Below are 26150 nucleotides of genomic sequence, written 5' to 3'. Positions count from 1 at the left end.
AAGGAGAAACAACAAATATATATATATATATATAAACAATAAATATAAATATAAAAACAATAAATATATATATATGAAAGTAGAAAACTCACCAAAGGTAAATACATTAAAATATAGAAGACAATACTGTAAAGAGTAGTTTGCAAACCACTTTTAATTCTAGTATAAAAGTTTTAAAAAATTAGGCATTGAGTACTATAATTATATAAAAAATGTGTTAATAGATACTAAATTATAACAACAGTGGGGGAAAAATGTACAGTTTTTGTATGTGATTGAAGTTACCATCCTAAACACATTGCTACAGTGATGCTTTATGTAAGACCTATAGTAACCAGAAATAAAATACCTATCAAGAATACACAAAAGAAAAAAAAAAAGAATAATAGCACATATCAAACTATACAGGAAGAGAGCAAGAAAGGAAAAAAGAAAAAAGATTACAAAATGGAAAATAGTGAAATGGCAATAGTAAATCCTTCTCTGCTAATAATTACTTAGATGTAAATGTATTAAGCTCCCCAATGAAGACATAAAGCAGCGGAATTGGTTTTAAAATCAAAAACGGGACCCAACTACATGTTGTGTACAAGAAACTCACTTTAGATTTAAGAACACACATAATCTGAAACCAGAGAGGGGAAAATATATCCCATGCAAACAGTAAACAAAGAAGAGCAAGGGTAGCCATATTTGTATCAAACAAAATAGATTTTCAGTCAAAACCTCTCAAATAGACAAAGAAGGTCATCATCTAATGATAAAAGGGTTAATTAATCATGAAAATATACCAATTATAAAATATCAGAGCACCTACATATACAAAGCAAAAACTGACAGATCTGAAAAGGGTAAGCAACTGTAACATAATAACAGTGGGAGACTTCAGTACCCTACTTTCTTTTTTTTTATTTTTTTATTTTTTAATTTAATTTTTTTAATTTTAATTGAAAATCATAAATTTACATAGGGCAATATTGTTTGATTCATTCTGTTATTTTTTCCCTTCCCCCTTACCCCTCCCACCTCTCTTTTCCCTCTATACAGTCCTTCCTTTCTCCATTCTTACCACCCACCTTATCCCTAACCCTAAACCTAACCCTAACCCTAACGCTAACCCCTCCTACCCCCCCTTATATGTCCTCATCCGCTTATCAGCGAGATCATTCGTCCTTTAGTTTTTTGAGATTGGCTTATCTCACTTAGCATAATATCCTCCAATTTCATCCATTTGCCTGCAAATGCCATGATTTTATCATTCTTCATGGCGGAGTAATATTCCATTGTATACATATGCCACATTTTCTTTATCCATTCATCAACTGAAGGGCATCTAGGTTGGTTCCACAATCTGGCTATAGTGAATTGAGCAGCTATGAACATTGATGTGGCTGTATCTCTGTAGTATGCTGATTTTAAGTCCTTTGGGTATAGGCCAAGGAGTGGGATAGCTGGGTCAAATGGTGGTTCCATTCTAAGCTGTCTGAGGAATCTCCATACTGCTTTCCAGAGTGGCTGCACTAATTTGCAGTCCCACCAGCAATGTATGAGTGTACCTTTTTCCCCACATCCTCGCCAACACCTATTGTTGCTTGTGTTCTTGATAATCGCCATTCTAATTGGTGTGAGATGGAATCTTAGTGTAGTTTTGATTTGCATTTCTCTTATTACTAGAGATGTTGAACATTTTTTCATATATTTGTTGATTGCTTGTACATCACCTTCTGTGAATTCCTTCCTTAGCCCATTTGTTGATTGGGTTATTTGTATTCTTGGTGTAGAGATTTTTGAGTTCTTTATAGATTCTGGAAATGAGCGCTCTATCTGAAGTATGAGTGGCAAAGATATTCTCCCACGCTGCAGGCTCTCTGTTCACATTACTGATAGTTTCCTTTGCTGAGAGAAAGCTTTTTAGTTTGAATCTATCCCAGTGGTTGATTCTAGCTTTTATTTCTTGTGATATGGGAGTCCTGTTAAGGAAGTCTGATCCTAAGCCAACAAGGTGAAGGTTTGAACCTACTTTTTCTTCTATAAGATGAAGGGTCTCTGGTCTGATTCCGAGGTCCTTGATCCATTGTGAGTTGAGTTTTGTGCACGGTGAGAGATAGGGATTTAGTTTCATTCTGTTGCATATGGATTTCCAGTTTTCCCAGCACCATTTGTTGAAGAGGCTATCTTTTCTCCATTGCATATTTTTGGCACCTTTGTATAGTATGAGAAAATTGTATTTATTTGGGTTTGTGTCCATGTCCTCTATTCTGTACCATTGATCTACCTGTCTATTTTGGTACCAATACCATGCTGTTTTTGTTACTACTGCTTTGTAGTATAGTTGAAGATCTGGTATTGCGATACCCCCTGCTTCGTTCTTTCTACTAAGGATTGCTTTAGCTATTCTGGGTTTCTTATTCTTCCAGATGAATTTCATAATTGCTTGCTCTATTTCTGTAAGGTACATGATTGGGATTTTAACTGGAATTGCATTGAATCTGTATAGCACTTTTGGTAGTATGGCCATTTTGACAATATTAATTCTGCCTATCCAAGAACATGGGAGATCTTTCCATCAAAGCCCTAGAAAAAGAAGAGCAGACTAACACCAAAAGTAATAGAAGACAGGAAATAGTTAAAATCAGAGCCGAAATCAATGAAATTGAAACAAAAGAAACAATCCGAAAAATTAACAAAATAAATAGTTGGTTCTTTGAAAAAATAAACAAAATTGATAAACCCTTAGGCACACTAACAAAGAGAAAGAGGGAGAAAACTCAAATTACTAAAATTTGGAATGAACAAGGAAATATCACAACAGACACAAGTGAAATACAAAACATAATTAGAAGCTATTTTGAAAATCTATACTCCAACAAAACAGAAAACCTCAAAGACATCTACAAGTTTCTAGAGACATATGAATTACCTAAACTGAACCAGGAGGACATACACAACTTAAATAAATCAATTTCAAGCAATGAAATAGAAGAGGTCATCAAAAGCCTACCAACAAAGAAAAGTCCGGGACCAGATGGGTTCTCAGCCGAGTTCTACAAAACCTTTAAAGAAGAGCTCATTCCGATACTTCTGAAAGTATTCCATAAAATAGAAGAGGAGGGAACCCTTCCAAACTCATTCTATGAAGCCAATATCACCCTGACACCTAAACCAGACAGAGACACATCAAGGAAAGAAAATTTCAGACCAATATCCTTAATGAACATCGATGCAAAAATTCTCAACAAAATTTTAGCAAATCGCATACAAAAATATATTAAAAGGATAGTGCACCACGATCAAGTGGGTTTTATCCCAGGGATGCAAGGTTGGTTCAACATCCGAAAATCAATAAATGTCACTCACCATATCAACAGACTAAAAGTTAAGAATCACATGATTATTTCAATAGATGCAGAAAAAGCATTCGATAAAATACAGCATCCCTTCATGCTCAAAACACTAGAGAAAATTGGGGTAGTGGGAATATTCCTTAACATTGTAAAGGCCATCTATGCTAAGCCCATGGCCAATATCATTCTAAATGGTGAAAAACTGAAAGCATTCCCCCTAAAAACTGGAACAAGGCAGGGATGCCCTCTTTTACCACTTCTATTCAATATGGTTCTTGAGACTCTAGCCAGAGCAATTAGACAAACCAAAGAAATTAAAGGGATATGAATTGGAAAAGAGGAACTCAAACTATCCCTGTTCACTGATGACATGATTATATATTTAGAGGAACCTGGAAATTCCACCAGAAAACTCTTAGAACTCATAAGTGAATTCAGAAAAGTAGCAGGTTACAAGATCAATGCTCATAAATCCAATGCATTCTTATACATAAGTGATGAATCTTCAGAAAGAGAAATTAGGAAAACTACCCCATTCACAATAGCATTGAAAAAAATAAAATACTTGGGAATCAATCTCACAAAAGAGGTGAAAAACTTCTACAATGAGAACTACAGAACACTAAAGAAAGAAATTAAAGAAAACCTTAAGAGATGGAAAGATCCTCCATGTTCTTGGATAGGCGGTACCCTACTTTCAATAATGGATAGAACATCCAGAAAGAAAAGGAATAAGGACACAAAGAACTTGAGCAATACTGTAGGTATAATGAACAAAACAGTGACACATAGAACAAACAACTCAACAGCACCAGAACACATGCTTCTCAAGTGCACACAGAACATTCACAAGGGCAAGTCAAGTGTCATGTCACAAAAAAGTCGTAAGAACTTTATGAAAACTGAAATCATACCACGTCTCCTTTCAGACCACAGTGGGATAAAACCATAAATCGATAACAGAAAGAATAGTGGAAAATTCACAAATCATATAATACACTCTTGAACTAGTGGGTCCAAGAAGAAATCAAAAGGAAAACCAGAAAATATTTCAACAAAAACATCAACACAAAAAATTATGGGATGCAGAAAAAGTTACAAATATGGAAGTTTATAGCAGTAAAAGAGAGATCTCAGACAACTTAAATTTATACATCAAGAAGCTTTAAAAAATAATAACAAAGTTTACAATTAGTAGAATTAAGATTCTAATAGAAATAAGTGAAATAAAGAACAGACAAAAATTGGCAAAACTAAGACTTGGTTTCTTGAAGAGGTCAACAAAACTGACAAACCCCTAACAAGACTAGCAGGAGAAAATAAAAAGAAGATTCAAATAAATAAAATCAGTTTTAAAAAAGGAGATATTATAAGTAATGTCAAAGAAATAATAATATCATAAAAGACTACTATGAAAAAGTACATGATAACAAACTGGATAATCAAGAAGAAATAGATGAATTCCTAGAAATATACAAAAAGTCTCAACAGGCCAATAAGGAATAAGAAGATGGAATCAATAATCAAAATCTCAACAGGGCTGGAGCGTAGCTCTTGCCTAGCATGAGTGTAAAGTACCTGCCTAGCGTAAGAGAGGCCCTGGGTTCAATTCCCAGCACGGCAAAAAGAAAGAAAAGAAAACAATGAAAAAGCCAGGACACAAAGGCTTCTCTGATGAATACTACCAAATATTGAGAGAAGAAATAACACCAGTCCTATTTAAACTTGACCGAACATTTGAAGAAAGGAAAACATTTCTAAACTAGTGAAATCAGCAATACCCTCACACCAAAGCCAGAAATGAGCACTACAAAAAATTACAGGTCAATATCCTAGATGAACATGAATGCAAAAGTCCTCAACAAAATGCCTGCAAACCAAATTCAGCACCATATTATAAGACTCTACACGCCAAGCAAGTCTTATCTAGGGATGCAAGGCTGGTTCAACATATGCAATCAATTAATGTGATATACCAAATCAACAGGATGAAGGAGAAATATCACACAATCATCTTAATAAATGAAATAAAGTTTGAAAAAAATCGAACATTCTTTCATGATAAAAGCTCTCAACAAACTAAGTATGAAAGGAATACACCTTGACATAATAAAGGCCATATATGAAAAGCCCATAGCTAACATCATATTCGATGGTGAAAAACTAAAATCTTTTCCTCTAAGATCAGAAATAGAACACCTTCTCTCACCACTTCTATTTAACATGATACTGGGAATCCTAGCCAGAACGATTAGGTTAAATAAATAAATAGGGAAAAAAAATAAGTAAATATTCACTTAAGAAGTATTTGCTTTACTCCCATACACTAACAATGAACTATCCATAAAAGAAGTTAGAAAAACAATCCCATTTATAATAGCATAAAAAAGATTATAATATTTAGGAATAAAACTAACCAGGGAAGTAAAAGATTTATGTTCTAAAAACTATAAAACATTGATGAATTAAAGACAACATAAATAAATGAAAAGACATCTCATGTTCATGGGCTGTAAGACAATATTTTTAAAATGTCCATACTATTCAACATGATCTACAGATTCAATGCAAACTTCATCAAAACTCCAATGGCACTTTTTACAGAAGGAGAAAAATATAACTTTAAAATTCATATGGGAATCACAAAATTGCCTGAATGGCCAAAGCAATTTTGGTAAAGAAAAAGGAAGCTGGAGTCATGACACTTTTTGGACTCAAAATTTATTACAAATCTACATTAAATAAAACAGTGTGGTACTGGCATAAAAACAGACAAGGATGCCAAGAATGCACAATGGAAAAAGGATAGTCTTTTCAATAAAAAGTGTTGGGAACCAGGAGGACATACACGATTTAAACAGATCAATATCAAGCAATGAAATAGAAGAAGCCATTAAAAATCTACCATCCAAGAAAGCCCAGGACCAGACGGATTCTCAGCCAAGACCTTCAAAGAAGAACTCATTCCAATACTTCTCAAAGTATTCCAGGAAATAGAAAAGGAGGGTACCCTACCGAACTCATTCTATGAAGCTAATATCACCCTCATACCCAAACCAGGAAAAGACACATCAAGGAAAGGAAATTTTAGACCAATATCCTTGATGAATACAGATGCTAAGATCCTTAACAAAATATTGGCAAACCGTATCCAAACACATATTAAGAAAATTGTGCACCACGATCAAGTGGGGTTCATTCCTGGAATGCAAGGATGGTTTAACATCCGTAAATCAATCAACGTAATCCATCATGTCAATAGACTTAAGGATAAGAATCATATGGTTATTTCAATTGACGCAGAAAAAGCATTTGACAATATACAACACCCCTTCATGCTGAAAACACTAGAAAAAATAGGGATAGTAGGAACATACCTGAACATTGTAAAGGCTATTCATGCTAAGCCCATGGCCAACATCATTCTTAACGGAGAAAAACTGAAACCATTCCCTTTAAAAACAGGAACAAGACAGGGATGTCCTCTTTCACCACTTCTATTCAACATTGTCCTCGAAACTCTAGCCAGAGCAATTAGGCGGACTAAAGAAATTAAAGGGATATGAATAGGAAAAGAGGAACTTAAGCTGTCACTATTTGCGGATGACATGATTCTATATTTAGAGGATCCAAAAACCTCCTCCAGAAAACTTCTAGACCTCATCAATGAATTCAGCAAAATAGCAGGCTATAAAATCAACACGCATAAATCTACATCATTTTTATATGCAAGCTCTGAAACAGCTGAAAGGAAAATGAGGAAAACAACTCCATTTGCAATAGCCTCAAAAAAAATAAAACACTTGGGTATCAATCTAACCAAAGAGGTAAAAGATCTCTACAATAAAAACTACAAAACACTGAAGAAAGAAATTAAGGAAGACCTTAGAAGATGGAAAGATCTCCCATGTTCTTGGATAGGAAGAATTAATATTGTCAAAATGGCCATACTACCAAAAGTGCTATACAGATTCAATGCAATTCCAATTAAAATCCCAACAATGTACCTCACAGAAATAGAGCAAGCAATTATGAAATTCATCTGGAAGAATAAGAAACCCAGAATAGCTAAAGCAATCCTTAGCAGGAAGAATGAAACAGGGGGTATCGCAATACCAGAACTTCAACTATACTACAAAGCAATAGTAACAAAAACAGCATGGTATTGGTACCAAAACAGACAGGTAGATCAATGGTACAGAATAGAGGACATGGACACAAATCCAAATAAATACAATTTTCTCATACTATACAAAGGTGCCAAAAATATGCAATGGAGAAAAGATAGCCTCTTCAACAAATGGTGCTGGGAAAACTGGAAATCCATATGCAACAGAATGAAACTAAATACCTATCTCTCACCCTGCACAAAACTCAACTCACAATGGATCAAGGACCTTGAAATCAGACCAGAGACCCTGCATCTTATAGAAGAAAAAGTAGGTCCAAATCTTCACCTTGTTGGCTTAGGATCAGACTTCTTTAACAGGACTCCCATAGCACAAGAAATAAAAGCAAGAATCAATAACTGGGATAGATTCAAACTACATAGCTTTCTCTCAGCAAAGGAAACTATCAGCAATGCAAAGAGAGAGCCTACAGAGTGGGAGAATATCTTTGCCACTCATACTTCAGATAGAGCGTTAATTTCCAGAATATATAAAGAACTCAAAAATCTCTACACCAAGAATACAAATAACCCAATCAACAAATGGGCTAAGGAAATGAACAGACACTTCACAGAAGATGATGTACAAGCAATCAACAGATATATGAAAAAATGTTCAACATCTTTAGTAATAAGAGAAATGCAAATCAAAACTACACTAAGATTCCATCTCACACCAATTAGAATGGCGATTATCAAGAACACAAGCAACAATAAGTGTTGGCGAGGATGTGGGGAAAAAGGTACACTCATACATTGCTGGTGGGACTGCAAATTAGTGCAGCCACTCTGGAAAGCAGTGTGGAGATTCCTTAGAAAACTTGGAATGGACCTACCATTTGACCCAGCTATCCCACTCCTTGGCCTATACCCAAAGGACTTAAAATCAGCACACTACAGAGATACAGCCACATCAATGTTCACAGCAGCTCAATTCACAATAGCCAGACTATGGAACCAACCTAGATGCCCTTCAATTGATGAATGGATAAAGAAACTGTGGTATATATATATACAATGGAATATTACTCAGCTATAAAGAATAATAAAATTATGGAATTTGCAGGCAAATGGATGAAATTGGAGAATATCATGTTAAGTGAGATAAGCCAATCTCAAAAATCCAAAAGAGGAATGATCTCACTGATAAGCGGATGATAACTCTTAGTGGGGGGTGGGAGTGGGACAAGAATGGAGGAAGGAGGGACTGTATAGAGGGAAAAGAGAGGTGGGAGGGGTAGGGGGAAGGAAAAAAATAATGGAATGAATCAAACATCATTACTCTATGTAAATTTATGAATATACAAATGGTATGCTGTTACTCCATGTACAAACAGAAACAACATGTATCCCATTTGTTTACAATAAAAATAAATTAAAAAAAGAAAGCATGGGTATAATTACTGTCCCTCTGATCTCTGATTCCATTTTTATTTAAAAAAAATTATTAAGTGCTGAAGTTAGTAATCCTTATTTTTCCTGTTTCTTTTTCTCAGCATAATGACTTAGAGATTTGCAGACATCTTTAATTGTAATGAGTAAATTTGCTTTTTCTTGGTGACTAGTATGAACAGTATTGAAGTTTACCATGCATTTTGGGGGACATTTAGTGTTTTTTTTTTTTTCTCCCAGTTTTTGGTTATTAGTCATTCTATTTATGTTTGGAATTCATTGAAATTTTCTTGATAGAGTCCACTTGAAATATATTTGCTTAGTAATAAAGGTAAATTTATTTTCATTAAAAAAAAAAAAAAGTGTTGGGAAAACCGATATCCACGTTCAAAAGAATAAAATTAGACCTTTATCTTACACTGTTCACAAAAGTCAATTCAAAATGGATTAACAGTTTAACCTAAAATCTGAAACTCTAAAACTCCTAGGAGGAAAACATGACAGGAAAAGCTTTGACATTGGTACAGGCAATGCTGTCTTCACTATGACACCAAAAGTACAAATGACAAAAGCAAAAACAGACAAGGAAATCTGCATAGCAAAAGAAACCATCAACAGAATCAAAATAGAGTGGGAGAAAATATATCTGACAGTTGGTTAATATCAAAAGTATATGACGAATACAACACAATGGCAGCAATTCAACATGATTTAAAAACAAGCAAAGGACTTATGTGGACATTTTTCCAAAGTAGACACACACATAGTTGACAAGCATATGAAAAGATGTTCAATATCACTAATCAAATCAGCAGGGAAACACATTTCAAAACCAAAATGAGGTATCTATCTCACACCTGGCTATTACAGAAAGAAAAAATGATAAATAATAGCAAGGATGCAAAGAAATCAGAACATCTGCACACTGTTGTTGGAAATGCAAAATGGTGTGGCCACTACAGAAAACAGTGTGACGATTCTCCCAAAAATTTAAAAGCAGGACTACCATATGATCTAGCAATCCCACACCCAGATATTCATAAAAACTGAAATAAGAATCAAAAAGACACCTGCACTCCCATGTTCAATGTAACATTATTCATAACAGTCACCATATGCAAACAATCTAAATGTCCATAAACAGACAAAGAGATAAAGAAAATCTGTCATATATATGCAATGGAATATTATTTCATCTTAAAAAAGAAGAAAATTCTGCCATATGCAGCAACACACATGAACTAGGAGGACATAATGCTAAATGAAATAAACTAGTCACAGGACAAATAATACATAATCTCACTTTTTAGACACCAAAAAAACATCAAACTCAGAAAAAGAATTGACTGGTGGTTGCCACAGTAATGGGGGAAGGGAGAGAAAAATGGGGCAGCTATTGTTCAACAGGTACAATGCTTCAGTTAGGTAAGATGATTATGGTTAGAGAGCTACAATACTGTGCTTATAGTTAACAATACTGTGTTGCACACTAAAAGTTTTAAGAGGGTAGATCTCATGTTGTGTCCTTACCACAATAAATAATAATAATTTTTAAATTCCTGACTTTTCAACCAAGCTTTAAAAAATGAACTATGAATTTAGGAACTGAGGAGATAAACTGAGTTTAAAATGAAAACTCCTACAATAAATGAACAATATAAAGAACCAAAAACAAGAAAGACAAAGAATAGCAAAAATAAAACAAAATTCTGTTTCAACTTCATACCTGAGTAAGAAATACCAGGTTTCATCTCTTGACATGGATGATGACTGTGGATATGTTCCCTTGTGGTAATTCATTAAGCTTTTGGTTGACAATCTTTTCTATATGTATGTAATATGACAACAAAAAGGTAAAAAGAAAAAAAGTACATACTCTCTGTTCTGGGATTCATAGAAGTGATTGAGAGAAGAATATACATGAAGAATGGAGACAATGTTCCTCGAGCTTAAGAGCAAAGGATCTTCTATTATTTTCTTCATAAACAAGTCCATCAAACCAACAGGTCGAAAGTGAAGGTTTGCAAATAAGAGGAGGAGAAAAAGAACCTTAAAAAGAGAATTGAGGGGAAACTCATTAATTAATAGGCACATTACGCTAGTATTAAGTTTATAATTTCAAAAAATTTAAACAGCAATATGCTGTCCTGAACAGAATACTCCCTAAAAAGGAAAAATATCTTTTCCTCATAAAATCTGATTCATTAATTCTTGAACAAGTTAATAAGCAATCTCTTGATCAAGTTAATAAGCAATTTCTTTTTATAAGCTGAGAATTAGGCATACAATGGTTTCCTTACTTCTGTTGCATTTAAAAATAAATTCCAACATGCATTTCATACTACTGATCTGAAAATTACTTTTAAATACACCTTTTCTAGAATTTTTTCAAAATGACCAACTCAAATCTTGAATTGCTCCCACTTCCAAACCTAAATACTTCCTAGTTTCTAATACATGTGATAACTCAAAACTTTCTAAATTTAATATTAATTTCTAAAAGAATGAAGCTGAAATATTATGATTAAAATAAAATTTCCAGTTCACTTCTAATTTCTTTATTGGTCTTTAGCACAATAATTAGTACTCTTTCCAAAATCAGTCCCATAATAAAGTCCATATTCATCTTACCCTCCAAAGTAAACTGAACCTAGTAATCCATCGGTTACCACCTACTTCATTGGAAAAAGGAATTTTTGCCAGCTTGTAATATAAATATTTACATGTTTATATTATTAAATACCACTCTTAAATTTAAACTTTTACTAAGAGAGAAACAATAGATATGATCATTAAGTAATAACATTTTATTCTTCAAACATTATAAGCCTGTCAAACTACCCTTCTTTATGTTTCAAAATCCAACAAGGAAAATGTATGAACAATGCCAAATATCTAACTAAAATACCATACAACCTTTTGAAAACCAAATAGAAGATAAAATTTTGGACAATGCAATTTTTTGTTTCACAAAGAAAGATGATTAAAAGAGTGAACAGTAGCCGCTCAGGCGGCTGAGGCAAGAGGATCAAGAGTTCAAAGCCAGCCTCAGCAACTTAGCAAGGCCCTAAGCAACTCAGTGAGACCCTGTCTCTAAATTTAAAAAATATAAAAGAACTAGGGATCTGGCTCAGTGGTAAAGTGTCCCTGAGTTCAAACCCTGGCACTCACCGAAAAAAAAAAAAAAAAAAAAAAAAAAAATTGAACAGTATATTAACAAGTAACTGTTGCTAGACAGAAATAATACAGAGCATATTTTTCAAAAGTCTATTTAGCATTGAAATATTTTGGTATCTTAAATGCTTTAAAGCAAAAAGAGAAATGCTTAAAATGCAAAATAAACTAAAATGCTTCTCAAAATTTTCTGAAGTTTATTCTCAACTGATAAAATACTCACTTGTTTGAATTTCCAGATTTCAAAAGTTGTAGCCACATAATCTGCTATTCCCTTGAATAGATCTAAATTCTGGTATCGGAGGTCTTTGCAGGACTGCAATATGCTGATCAATATTTTAAAAGGACATCCATGGATATTATCTTTAAGAATGAGTTAAATAAACAAACCAAAATTACCAGTTTTGAATGTAAGATTCACAACGCTCAATACTTTTGTTTCTTTAGAAAAAAACAGCAATATGTTTTGTCAAAAAACAATACTAACGGCAAAAACAAAGTTCAGATTTAACCATATCATCAGATTTTCTTCATATCAACATGAAGTCTTAAAAACATAAGAGATATAATCTAAAACAGTAGGTAAGATGCTACAAGTCATGAAAGAAAAATTTCCCTTACCTACGACCATCTTACTGCATTCATTCAGGAGTATAACAGAACGGTGGTTCATGGCAGCTAATACCTCAAACATGTGCTGGCTATTCAAAACAGAAAATCTGTCTAATTCCCTCAAGGCTTTCATCTAAAAAAAAAAAAATAATAAGCTTATATTTAATTTATCATCTGTGGAAAAATAAACTTTTATTTTTAAATAAAAAGGATGAAGTTTAGGAAAAATAACTCAAGTAGACAAGTAAATATGTATATATTTACATGTAAGATAAATATGTCTTAATTCACTTTAGCAAAGCCTAACCCAAAAGCACAGCAATGTCTTCCTAAAAAAACTGATTTCAGGAAGAGATAGCATATCACAAGACTTTTCAAATCTTCTTTTTCTAGAGAAAATTCAGGTGTTTACCTCCAATTTTCTTTTAAGAGCAACTGGTGTATCTTTTCCAATATATTTCATCACAGTTTGTAATGTGAAGACATGTTCTATTTTCCAAACTTGCTGATCAACTAGTATCCTGTCATTAAGCACAATAAATTGTTATAATTCTAGAATCTTTAAACCAGAAGATAAATCTTTTTTTTAAAACCTTTTTTAGATGTTGATAGACCTTTATTTTATTCATTTATTTATACGTGGTGCTGAGATCGAACCCAGTGCCTCACACGTTAGGCAAGTGCTCTACCACTGAGTTACAACCAAGCCCCAAGAAGAGGTATCTTAAAATTTCATTTGGTCCGCCTCCCACTTTTCTACAGGCAAGAAACATGAAGCCCATAAACATGATCTAGCTGTCCAAGAAAGTGTAAGTGGTTAGTGAATGGTCTAGGCCCACTCTAGCACTACTTCCTCTCACATTATTATGCTCTTCATTAATGAATAAATCACACAGGAGATTATAATGAGATATCTCAGGCACAGTCAACAAAAAATAAAATTATACTCAATAATCTATGCCATTAGGTCAGTTGCATCAATTTTATAAATTCCCTTTCAGCTCAGTTCATGTAACACCTAAACAGTGCCACATAACTATTTTGAACTGAATATACATGTCAATTCTCCCCACCCCACATCAGTAGTAAGTTCTTTTTCAGTTTTCATTTTTTCTTTTTTGTTGTTGTTGTTGTGCTGGAGACGGAACTTAATGACTCACACATGCTAAGCAAGCACTCTACCATCTTTCAAAATACATTAATTTAGAATTCAATGTGGCCCACAACTTTTTATATGGTGAACCCTAAAAAATATATATTATTTCCAACTTTATTTCATACAGTCAGGATTTTAAGTTCAATAAACTACTAAAATTTAACTACCAACAATGCCTTCCCTCCCCTTGTTCTCCTGCTCATTTTCATCTCAGTTTTTAATCTCCAGGGTTAAGAGGAACAGAGAGAAGTACATGAAGAAAGCATAAAAAGAATTCTCACCGCAATCCTGCTCGAAGAGCATGCACATTCTTGCATGGCTCCATTGCCTCTAAAAGAGTCGACAAAACTGAAAGACATCTCTCATCGCACTCATTGATACGTTCCTATTGAAATATAATTTAAAAACACTAAAGGTGATGAGCACAGAATAGGCTATCTCATTCATGCCAAACCACTGACCTGACGCCTTCAAGTAAAAGACTAAGTAACAAAGAGTAATCGATATAGTCAGTTCACAATAAACAACTCTTATGCATCCATACATTTTTACATTTAATAATAAGTGACAAGTTTTATCAAACATTATTTTTACCTCTTCTTAGGACCCTAGACTATCATGAAGGCAACATGATATAGTAATATTAGAGCTACTGAGGTATACAGAGCAATTTGCTCCTTCCTAAAGACCCTTAGATGGCTGTGTCCTTCTAATTTACCTATATCCTTTCCTGAGTATCAAGCTATCAAATTCAGTTGTGAATCTCCTGTCACATTTTACTACCACTATCTGGGTCGCTCCACAAATCCTTCCTTGAGGTCCCTTTATTTAGGGTACTAATTTTGATCCAAGAAATGGCAGTGGACATAATTTGGAAAATAAATACTAAGAATACAGTTTATCTGCTACTCAAAAATTTAATCACAACTACTCTCTCTACATACCTCATAATGTTAATTATGATCACATTTAAGGAAATCAGGCCAAAAGAGGTATGCTCTTTGCTACAATTACATCACTAACCAGTCATAATATATTGAGTCAGAACCAGATAATGATAAAAATAAGTCTGGAAGGAAAAAGAGGTTTTGTTACCATGAGATGGTATCCTTAACAATCTGTGGTACTCCATCAAAATCTGCTGAGAAAGTAAAATCTATCTAACCATGTTTGAAGGGTAAAAGTCACTGATGGCAGTGAGACAATCATACACACAGAGGTTCTGACTGCAAATTTCTATATCCACTGCTTATATTTCACCAGTGTAAATGCAATACTGATGTGAATATCTGTCCAAAATCTAGTACAGTAAGAGCATCGCTGACTAGGTAGTGATTATTATAGTCACTCTTAAATAACTACATAGGGAAAGAATATGTAAGTCTACCAAATAAGCATGGACATTCTGTAGTTGAAACGAATATACATGCGAAATAAAAATTAGTTCTTAATTGAAGACATGAGTAAATCACAGTAATGCAGAAAGTTAAAAACTCTCATACACTTATGAACCCAATTCTTGAATAAATAACATGTCAAATTATTTCCAAGAAATTCTTTCTTTAAAAGAAACATTATTTTATTATGATTTGAATTTAGAAGTCTGAGGTATCCACTCTTACAAAGCAAATTAAATGATTAATTTAATGAGCTAAACCTTCCTGACATCTGGTGCCATTATCAATGACATCAAACAGGACACTGATGTCCCTGTTTGAAACCAAAAGCTCACCCCTCTAATTTCATCCTGACTTCCTATGCATTTTCCACTTATTCAGTGACTGAAAATACAAATCTGACCATGTCGACCCTCGACTTAAAATCCTTCAATGGATTCCCATTGCCTACGAGATAAATATAAACCCCTAAAGCAGGTATAAAAGGTTCCTTACAATTTGAGCTTATTTTTTTCTAGCCTTATGTTCTGCCACCAGGCTACTTGTCCCCAGTTCCTACCCCTTGGCCACAATGGGTACAACTTACTATCCATTCATTCAAACATACAACCACATCATCCTGTACTTCAACAAGATGGTCATCCCTTCAACTGCTGGTCATCCTTTGGTCTCAGCTTAGGTATCATCTCTTACTGGGGACTTGAATCCCAATTCTACCGTGGACTAGGTATTCATTCAATCAACAAAGACTTACCAGGTATAGATAATGCATTCCTAACCCAAAAATCTGAAACTTAAAACATTGTCAATAAAATTTTTTGGATTTTGGAGCATTTTGGATTCTGGGTTAAAAATGGTAAAGGTTCAAGTGGTAAGGTCTATGCAAGTATTTCAAAATCTGAAAGCTCCAAAATCTGAAGCATTTCTGATCCCAAGCATTTCAGATAAGGGATATTCAATCTGTACCTAAAAATAGGGACATTAACAGGTACATATCTTGGGGAAGTAATTAACCTAAGTTTCAGTTTCCTAATCATTAATGAGAGTAACAATACCTACGTTAAAGGGCTATACTAAGGATTGCATGAGACAATTCTGTATTCAAACTTTATATATCTCTGCTTCAAACACTGATTCATTTCATCTTCCCATCATGAAGACAACTTACATTGGAAACCTATGCTACCCCCTCTTATAAAACCCTGTATTTTTCTTTTATTTCACTGGGAGCTCTATAAGGTTAGCATTCTGTTTACAATTATATTCTGTAGTGTTTAGCACAGTGCCAATAAGATAGTATGACTCGTTAAAGGAATGTTGATTATTTTTGTAACTGCCTGCAAAATACATGTCTTCCCCTCTAGATTATAAACTTCATGTTTATAAGGAATCATATTTAAAGTATCTTTATGTTCCTTCCCATTGACAAATGCAGCAAGTTGCACGTAGTTGACAACCAATATATGTTTGTTATGTGAATAAATGAATACACCAGTTGTGTGACCTTAGTCAAACTGCTTAATATCTGGGACTGTTTCCTCATCTGCAAAGGTTGTTAAGAGAATTAAATAAGATTATATAAGTAAGAGGTAACGATATCCAATAAACAGTCCTTCCTCTGACTATCCAACCTTTCTCTGTAAATCATGTATCTTTCCCCATTTTAACCTATTCACTATTATTCAACACTGAAGAACGTAAAAGGTGGCAGGCTTTCAAAGATTTCCAAGCAAAAGAAATGACCTAACTTAAGGTCTCTAAATAATATAAATGCAAAAATAAATTATAGCTCTTTTATGGTAGCTAAACATCTATTTCCCCCCTCCATTCTTTCAAAATATGATAAACTTAGTAAAAACAAATTTAAGACTCCATTAAATTTTACCTGGATTAGCCTCAGCAACGTCTGTACCAGAAGAGTATTCTGAGGGACTCCAAGCTTCACTATAGCATGAAGACTGAACAGTAGGTGGTCATAGTGCATAATTCTGGCTTCTCTTAATGTTTGCTCACACAGCTGGTTAAATGCAGGGTGATTAAACATCAACTGCTTTTCAAAATGCCTCTGGTCATCAGACATTCTTTTGGCAATTGTCCACATGGCGGACAAATAGTTACTACTAGGAAATGTAGGTGCTTTTGAAAATGTATCTAAAACATCACTCAGGGAATTACATTCCTCAGACAGTTTTCTATAGCTCACAGGGGTTGGTTTTATTTCCTTGGTGAGCACATCTTCACCAGAGGTCTTATGATGGAAGTTTACTTTCTTCAATTCATTATCAGATGTACCAACAGAGACAAGAGAACGTGTTGAGTCAATGGATAAGCTTCTAGAACAAAGTAGTCTGTTGACTCTAAAGACAGTTATGGTGCTTAAGTCTTTTGTTTGAAAGTCACCATATCCTGATTTTAAAATGAATGCACCCTGAAAGAGATGTCTAACAGCTGTCTGCATTCCATTATGAAAGTCATTTAACAGAAGGTTTCTTAGCTTCCTGTTTGAATGAGCATTTTTTGGTCTGCAAAATCCCAAAGGATACTGCCTCAAAGTTCTGCTTTTTGGAAGTGAAGTACTGAATTGTCTGAGGTTCCATAGAAAGGAACTTGCTTTGTTGTTCATTTTGCTGTCCACTGAAACACTTTCAAATGGCTTTAAAGTTGCCAGTATGAAACAAAAGTCACTACTGTTAATGAAAGAGAGCAGGTGCTGTCGTTTTCCTGTAAGGAACAGGGAAATGAAAGAAAGAAAAATTAAACCAAACTTCTACTTAAATAAACACAATGTATTTAACAGAGGCTAAGGTGGGAAACTACTGATCCACCAGATTTACACTTAAAGGATAAAACTATTTCACCAATATGGGCTTCCTTCACTTTTACCATTTAGGAGTCCTTGCAAAAACTAGCTTTAAAAAAGAAAGAAAGAAAGAAAAAGAAACAAAACAAAGGATTTCTGGTGAATTTCTGATGAAAAGTTCTTCCTTAAAGCTTCCTCTGCGGAAGAAATTTTTGTATGTACTGCCTTGCAAATATCTTCAATGGAAATAAAAGGTTTAACTTTGATGGGTACTTTTCAACATGATGTTTAAGCGCGACAGAACACGGAAAGTTAAGAATACTGACTTGAATAAGTTGGACTCGCTCGGGACAGGAAGCAGAAAGTAAAAGTGATGTGCCCCATGCTTGGAAGATGTAACCAGCCAAGCTCACCAGACCCCACAACCCGTGTAAACGTCCTTCTGCAGCTGGGCCACCCAGCTTTAACCTTCCTCCTTAAACTCACTGCCCGGGCTACTCCTCAGACCTTTCTCCCTAGGGCAAAAAGTCCGGGGTGTTATACTGCCTGTCGCCCCACCGACGCTCGTTCTCCACTCACCTAGAGCTGAACCCGTGGCCACATACGGAGGCCGCCATGATAACTCTGCCGACAGCCGCGCGGATCGCGAGATTTTACGGATTCCCTTACAGGTCAAAAAGGGTTTGTTCGTGGCGGTTGCAGAAGGGTAGGTTTGGAGAGGAAAATAAGACTACCAAAAAGAATGGCTAATTTTATTGAACGCAGAGATGGAGACTAGGGATAGAGGAAACCACAGAGCTTATAAAGACAACGTATAGCGTACACTGAAACGTAATCCATTCAAGTCACAACTTTGCCTAACCGGCTGGGCGTCAGACTTCAACGCGCCAGCCTCAGACTGCGCTTGCGCCACTCTTGGCGGCGCGGTTGCTCGGAAACCGCGCCGCCGCGGTCCCTGCCTCTGGATTTCGTTTAAACATGGCCAAATTCGTGATTGCGGGTGAGTGATCCCCGCGCTCGCCCACAGGTGTCTCGACACGCCAACAACTCGCCTCCCACGGCCGCTTAAAGGGTAGATTGCTCTTCTGTCCTCGTTCCTTCATTTCACTCAATCTGGCTTCTATTTCTGCCTCTTATGGAAGTTGTCCCCACCAAAATTACCAGTGACTTTTACTAAAGCGGTTTAGTCTGTCTTATTCAACTTCTTCGATTCATTGAACACAGTGACCTTCTTACCTGTCTTTTATTCTAACATCTCCAGCCTCTATACGGACCGCCTCAGGCTTTCTCGTGCTTTGAAAGAAGTGTATTGGACCGTGACACTTTGACAAGCACAGCTGAACACAGGGGATACGGTGGGCGGTGGGGAGGGGGATGCATTCTTGTCTTCGGGGAGTATTCGTTCTCGTGGGATACAAAAACACGCAATGAAATACTTTCGATATGGCGCGATCAACGAAATGAGGGAAAGGTCCCCTGACCTCTGGAAGAATACACCCCGAATCTGGAGGTGGGGGTTGGGGTAAGACGGGCACAAGGAACTCACTAGGGGAACTGTTGCGGAACTGAGTTGTGAAGGTTTGGATAGGGAGACCATTCCAGATAAAGACAGAGGGTCAAAGCCTCATGGTCTAATGGATAATCTGAATATGGGTCCTTGGAGCTAGATCTACAGGAACAGAAGACAGACAGATTGTTTTGCACCTCATACACACCTAGCAAACATGCGTGCACTGTATCTTGAAACCAATAGGGAATTCCAAAAATGTTATGAAAATTTTTAGACAGGAGAGTCCTTCATGGGTTTACATTTTAGGAAGCCCATCTTGGCAGCCATGCAAGGTGAGCGAGTGAACTGGCAGCAAGGAACCATGGAGGGGGCTGATATTGTACCTGTTTCTTCCTCTTCTCAACAAGTTTATTTACTTCTTTCACTTCTTTCCTCCCTCCCTTCCTTTTTTCCTTCCTTCCTCCCTCCCTTCCTTCCTTTCTTCATTCCTTCCTTCCTTCCATGTTTTGGTTCTGGGGATTGAACCCAGGGGCACTTTACCACTGAGTTACATCCCCAAGCCCTTTTAATTTTAATTTTGAGACAGGGTCTCACTAAGTTGCTCAGAGTCTCCCTAAATTGCTGAGATGATCTCTAACTTGCAATTCTCCTGCCTCAGCCTCCTGAGTCTGCTGGAATTACAAGTGTGAGCCTTCAGCAAGTTTCTTAAAAGAGTAGACTGCTCTTCTATCTTCATTCCTTCATTTCACTCAATCTGGCTTCCACTTCTGCATCATTATGGAAAGTGGCCCCACCAAAGTCGCCAATGACTTTTACTAAAGCTGTTCATTCTTTGTCTTACTCAACTTCTTGGATGCACTGAACACAATAGATATTTACCATCTGCCCAAATCTATTTCCTTTGCTTCATTCAGAAGAATATTTTTGAGCATTGACTAACTGTAGCTTTGGAAGACTGGATATTTTACAGAGAGTGTTGTGTACGACAGTTGCAAGGTAGAGTTCTTCAGTAGTGGTGGCAGGGAATCTTACTTAGACAGGTTAGGGCTTCCCACAGGGAGCAATTTAAATAGATACCTGAAAGGTGAAAGTCACCTAAAAGAGAAGAGATAGGGAGGAGCAGAGCAATTGAAACATGGGTGTCAGGGAGTGAGTAGGAGTGAGGAGAACTAGTTTAGTGATAATTGAGAGTATACAATAAGCATAAAGTTGAAATAAGTTTAGTAGCACTGGAGCAAAGAGTACAAAGAAGAGACTGTCTTAAGACGAGGCCTGAGGTAGATAATGTAGATTCTTCTGAGCCCATTCAGTATTTAGACTTTATTCAAAGTAACCGAAAAGTTTTTAGAAGGGGAGAACATAATCATATTTGCATTTTGTCTGTCTGACTATCATGCCGTGGTGTGGGAGAGAAAGACTGAATGCCCACAGACCAGTTAGGAGACTGACACTATAGACCAGGAAAGCACTGATGGTAACCTGCCCTAGCACCATGGACGGTGGAATGGAGAGAAGTGAGTGAATTGTAGCGACATGAAGGAGGCAGAAACTATAGAACTGGATGTGTAATTATTTGGGGGTTGGGATAACTGGATAGATTAGGAGTCATTGAAAAAAATTAAACAGAAGAATAGGCTAAATACTCCAGATGCTCTATATTCTTAAGTAACTGGGAAGATGAACATAAAAAGAACATAGGAGAAGGAGTACATTTGGTAGGGAGCTATCATAGCATACTGAATACCTGTGAGACTTTTAGAAGGAAATGGAAGAATATTGAAGGGTATATGTTGACATCTAGGTACAGAGAAAGGTCTAGCTGGAAATATAGATTGCTACTTGAAACCAAGGGAGTGGAGATTGGCTAAGAAGAATACATATGGTACAAAGATAAGATGCCTTGAACAATGATGTTTTTAATGGGTCAATAAGGGAATAGGGACCTGCAAAGTATAGAGAAGAATAGCCCAAAAGGTAGAAGGAAAACCTGCAGAATGCCCCATTATACTGAGTGTTTTCAAAGAGTGGAGGAGGGTAGCAGTAGCAAGTACTGTCAAGGGTCAATAAGAAAAAGATTTTTAAAAATCCATTGTATTTAGTGGCACAGAAGACACTAGTAACCTAGAGAATTGTTAGATAAACTAGATGGCAGTGGCATAAGAAATAACTTGAAGTGGAGAATTGAGGGTGGCAAGTGTGGAGTGTTTTTAAAAGAAGTTTTAATAGAAAATGGCACATAGAACTTTGTGGGGGTTTTTTTCTTTTTTTATTGTAAACAAATGGGATACATGTTGTTTCTCTGTTTGTACATGGCGTAAAGGCATACCATTTGTGTAATCATAAATTTACATAGGGTAATGTTGTTTGATTCATTCTGTTAGTTTTTCCCTTCCCCCATCCCTCCCACCCCTCTTTTCCCTCTATACAGTCCTTCCTTCCTCCATTCTTGCCCCCCTCCCTAACCCTAACTCTAACCCTAACACTAACCCTTCCCTCCCCCCATTATGTGTCATCATCCACTTATTAGCGATATCATTCGACCTTTGTTTTTTTGAGATTGGCTTATCTCACTTAGCATGATATTCTCCAATTTCATCCATTTGCCTGCAAATGCCATAATTTTATCATTCTTTATGGCTGAGTAATATTCCATTGTATATATATACCACAGTTTCTTTATCCATTCATCAATTGAAGGACATCTAGGTTGGTTCCACAATCTGCCTATTGTGAATTGAGCAGCTATGAACATTGATGTGACTATATCCCTGTAGTATGCTGATTTTAAATCCTTTGGGTATAGCCTGAGGAGTGGGATAGCTGGGTCAAATGGTGGTTCCATTCCAAGTTTTCTAAGGAATCTCCACACTGCTTTCCAGAGTGGCTGCACTAATTTGCAGCCCCACCAGCAATGTGTGAGTGTACCTTTTTCCCCACATCCTCCCCAACACCTGTTGTTGCTTGTATTCTTGATAATCGCCATTCTAATTGGGGTGAGATGGAATCTTAGGGTGGTTTTCATTTGCATTTCTCTTATTACTAGAGATGTTGAACATTTTTCCATATGTTTGTCGATTGCTTGTAGATCTTCTTCTGTGAAATGTCTATTCATTTCCTTAGCCCATTTGTTGATTGGATTATTTGTATTCTTGGTGTAGAGATTTTTGAGTTCTTTATAGATTCTGGAGATTAGTGCTCTATCTGAAGTATGATTGGCAAAGATTTTCTCCCACTCTGTAGGCTCTCTCTTCGCATTGCTGATAGTTTCCTTTGCTGAGAGAAAGCTTTTTAGTTTGAATCTATCCCAGTTATTGATTCTTGCTTTTATTTCTTGTGCTATGGGAGTCCTGTTGAGGAAGTCTGGTCCTAAGCCGACATGTTGAAGATCTGGACCTACTTTTTCTTCTATAATCTGCAGGGTCTCTGGTCTGATTCCAAGGTCCTTAATCCATTTTGAGTTTAGTTTGGTGCATGGTGAGAGATATGGGTTTAGTTTCATTCTGTTGCATATGAATTTCCAATTCTCCCAGCACCATTTGTTGAAGAGGCTATCTTTTCTCCATTGCATATTTTTGGCCCCTTTGTCTAGTATGAGAAAATTGTATTTATTTGGATTTGTGTCCATGTCCTCTATTCTGTACCATTGATCTACCTGTCTATTTTGGTACCAATACCATGCCATTTTTGTTACTATTGCTTTGTAGTAGAGTTGAAGATCTGGTATTGCAATACCCCCTGTTTCACTCTTCCTGCTAAGGATTGCTTTAGCTATTCTGGGTTTCTTATTCTTCCAGATGAATTTCATAATTGCTTGCTCTATTTCTGTAAGGTACATCATTGGGATTTTAATTGGAATTGCATTGAATCTGTATAGCACTTTAGGTAGTATGGCCATTTTGACAATATTAATTCTTCCTATCCAAGAACATGGGAGATCTTTCCATCTTCTAAGGTTTTCTTTAATTTCTTTCTTTAGTGTACTGTAGTTCTCATTGTAGAGGTCTTTCACCTCTTTTGTGAGAATGATTCCCAAGTATTTTATTTTTTTCGAGGCTATTGTGAATGGGGTAGTTTTCCTGATTATTCTTTCCAAAGATTCATCACTTATGTATAAAAATGCATTAGATTTATGTGCATTGATCTTATATCCCGCTACTTTACTGAATTCACTTATGAGTTCTAAAAGTTTTCTGGTGGAATTTCCTGGTTCCTCTAAGTATATAATCATATCATCAGCAAATAGGGATAGTTTGAGTTCTTCTTTTCCTATTCGTATCCCTTTAATTTCTTTGGTCTGTCTAATTGCTCTGGCTAGAGTTTCAAGGACAATATTGAATAGAAGTGGTGAAAGAGGGCATCCCTGCCTTGTTCCAGTTTTTAGGGGGAATGCTTTCAGTTGAACTCTGTTTTTTAGCACAAGAGATACTTAGTATAACTCAAATACATTTATGTGTTGGAAAGGGAGCATTAGAAACAGATAAGATTCTATCTGTGGAAAATAATCAGTTCAGCAAGGTTTCTTAGAGGGTAGAAGATGCAGTGATTCAAGGTGTACGTAAGTGGTAGGATTAGACTGAGACAGGAGATGGGATTCCTCTTCCATGGAAAAGGAGAGAGGAGGAAAGGATGGAACCAGATGCAGACTGGTATGCAGGTATGATGGCAGGAGATTGCAGGATTTCCCAACTGAGGCTTTTGTGTTTAGTTTGGTTTGGTTTTAGTAAAGTAGAAAGCAGGGTTGTCTATTGTCATCATCACTGTTGTCAGTGTCCTCCTCCTTCTTCCTTCTCTTTCTTCTGTTTGTTTTTTTCTTTATTCTGTTGCAGTCCTGCAGTCCATCTCTAGCCCCTGTCTACCATCTTGTGATAGTGCAGAGAAATGGTGGGGTCGGGGAAGAGATTTGGAGGAAATGGACATAATTTGGAATAGTCATTGTGAAGAACAGAAGAGAGTGCTAGTAAGAGAAGCAGAAAGATCACCAGGCAGAGCTGAGGGCCAATTGAGGCTGGTGACCATGAATTTATGATGTTTTCCCTCTGCTTGGTTCCACCATGTTACTCCAGTGGTGCCTGGTAGATGGGATCCAGGCACAGAGAAAGCTGATAATTGAGCTCATCCAAGGTGAAGGACTTTTACCAACTGATCCAGGTCAGTGGGACCAGATTATTCAAAACATGAGCCACAGATTGATTTGAAGTGATAAGCAATGGATTTGAACTAGACTGGGAGGCTAATAAACAAAGGGAGCTTGATAACTTGGGAATTCCATGTCGTTGAAGAACTAGTGACTGGAATTGAGGGAGAGTGTTACAAAGAAGTTTTGGTGCTTTTTCCCTGTCCCTCCTGCTCTGTCTTAATCCCAGGCATATTTCCTTTGGTGGACTTAACTTCCTACGCAGTGATGTCTGCAAAATTTATGTCCGGAGCCCTTACATGGCACGTGAACTTCAGACTTAGATATCTGACTAACTGCTGGTTGTACCCACTTAAATATACAATAGATATCTCCAACTATACTTGTTTGAAATTAAACTTCTCATCCATAATTTCTTTTTAGTAAAGTTACAATCATCTATCCAAGCCAGAAAATGGAAATTATCCACACTCTTCTCTCGCTCAGCTTCTCCTCCCCTACAACTGTGGGCCACACGTCATCTGGTTTCCACAGGTCCCCTCTCCACCACTCCTCACTCACACCTTGCCTTTGAGTGGCTTTTGGTGACTAGTTCATTGTCAAAGCTTTATGCTTAATTGATAATATTTGTTAGCCTCTTAATGAAATAAGAATCAGAAGTTTATATCATAGCAGTTTATATCATAACTTTTCTATAAAATTATAACTATGATTAATTTCATAACTTCATGATAATTTCTGTGTGATGAAAGAAAACATTTGAACTCTTTTAGGTAGAGCAGATTGTCCATATTATGCAAAAGCAGAACTTCTGGCAGACTATTTACAAAAGAATCTTCCTGATTTTCAAATATATAAAATTACACAACATCCTGATGTTTGGGAGGTAAGAAGGCTTTTTTTCTTGTTATTTGTCTTTTTAAGAAAACGACAATTTGTTAAACTTTTGTGTACACAAAATTTCATTTTAATTTGACTAAATAGTAACTAGTGTATCATGTTGACCTCCAGTAATGAATGTTCAAGTACTAATGATGTTTGAATACTAATAAAATGAGCTCTTACTTATCAGTCTCAAAACATTATTTCTTTTTGCATAATACCTAATAGAACAAACAAAACCTAACCATAAGTAGAATAAGTTTGGCTCTTCCATCCCCAGCCCAACCAAGAATTCAGCTAGCTTAAATTTCACTTGTTCACTCTTCCATGCTGATTTGTTATGGTAGGGAGGAATTATTTATTTAAAATATCGGTCTTTGTGACTGAGTTGCCTCATAAGCAGACTTTGACAAGGAACTTTGAGTGCCTTGGTTATAAAGGGAGAATCTGGACTCAATGGCATCCTCTGTGGTATGCCCATTATGCCTTTGGATCCACGTGATCCATGTAATAATTTACACCATCTAGTAATAGCTTCTCCAGGATTCTGGTTGATGTCTTTCCCCGGGGAAATTTTCAGG

The 26150-nt window shown here is 36.1% G+C and overlaps 2 protein-coding genes across 12 annotated transcripts in view; one reads left to right on the top strand and one right to left on the bottom strand.

Moving 5' to 3' along the window:
* FASTKD2 (FAST kinase domains 2) overlaps positions 1 to 18730 on the bottom strand; it is a 33789-nt gene extending 15059 nt beyond the window's left edge. Inside the window, exons 1-7 of one of the 2 annotated variants that reach the window (XM_079130589.1) lie at positions 18623 to 18730; positions 17129 to 17964; positions 14128 to 14231; positions 13103 to 13211; positions 12700 to 12823; positions 12302 to 12441; positions 10781 to 10953 (exon numbers count right to left, since the gene is read on the bottom strand). In XM_079130589.1, coding sequence (XP_078986715.1) covers positions 10781 to 10953; positions 12302 to 12441; positions 12700 to 12823; positions 13103 to 13211; positions 14128 to 14231; positions 17129 to 17866 — 1388 coding nt within the window. In that variant the 5' untranslated portion in view covers positions 17867 to 17964; positions 18623 to 18730. Of the gene's footprint in view, positions 1 to 10780; positions 10954 to 12301; positions 12442 to 12699; positions 12824 to 13102; positions 13212 to 14127; positions 14232 to 17128; positions 17965 to 18369; positions 18502 to 18622 lie in introns of those variants that run through there. The other variant, XM_079130588.1, reaches the window with a different exon arrangement.
* MDH1B (malate dehydrogenase 1B) overlaps positions 18694 to 26150 on the top strand; it is a 34849-nt gene continuing 27392 nt past the window's right edge. For 2 of the 10 annotated variants that reach the window (XR_013762345.1, XR_013762346.1), the window contains exons 1-2: positions 18696 to 19043; positions 25461 to 25573. Coding sequence is in view for 5 of the 10 variants with exons in the window: in XM_079130664.1 (XP_078986790.1) it covers positions 19022 to 19043; positions 25461 to 25573 (135 nt within the window). In the remaining 5 variants the exon portion in view is untranslated. Of the gene's footprint in view, positions 19116 to 25460; positions 25574 to 26150 lie in introns of all 10 variants that reach the window. The other 8 variants (XM_079130663.1, XM_079130661.1, XM_079130664.1 and 5 more) reach the window with 7 other exon arrangements.

This window comes from Sciurus vulgaris (assembly GCF_902686455.1).
Source record: "Sciurus vulgaris genome assembly, chromosome: 3".
NCBI lineage: Eukaryota > Metazoa > Chordata > Mammalia > Rodentia > Sciuridae > Sciurus > Sciurus vulgaris.
This window is presented reverse-complemented; position numbering and strand designations above follow the sequence as displayed.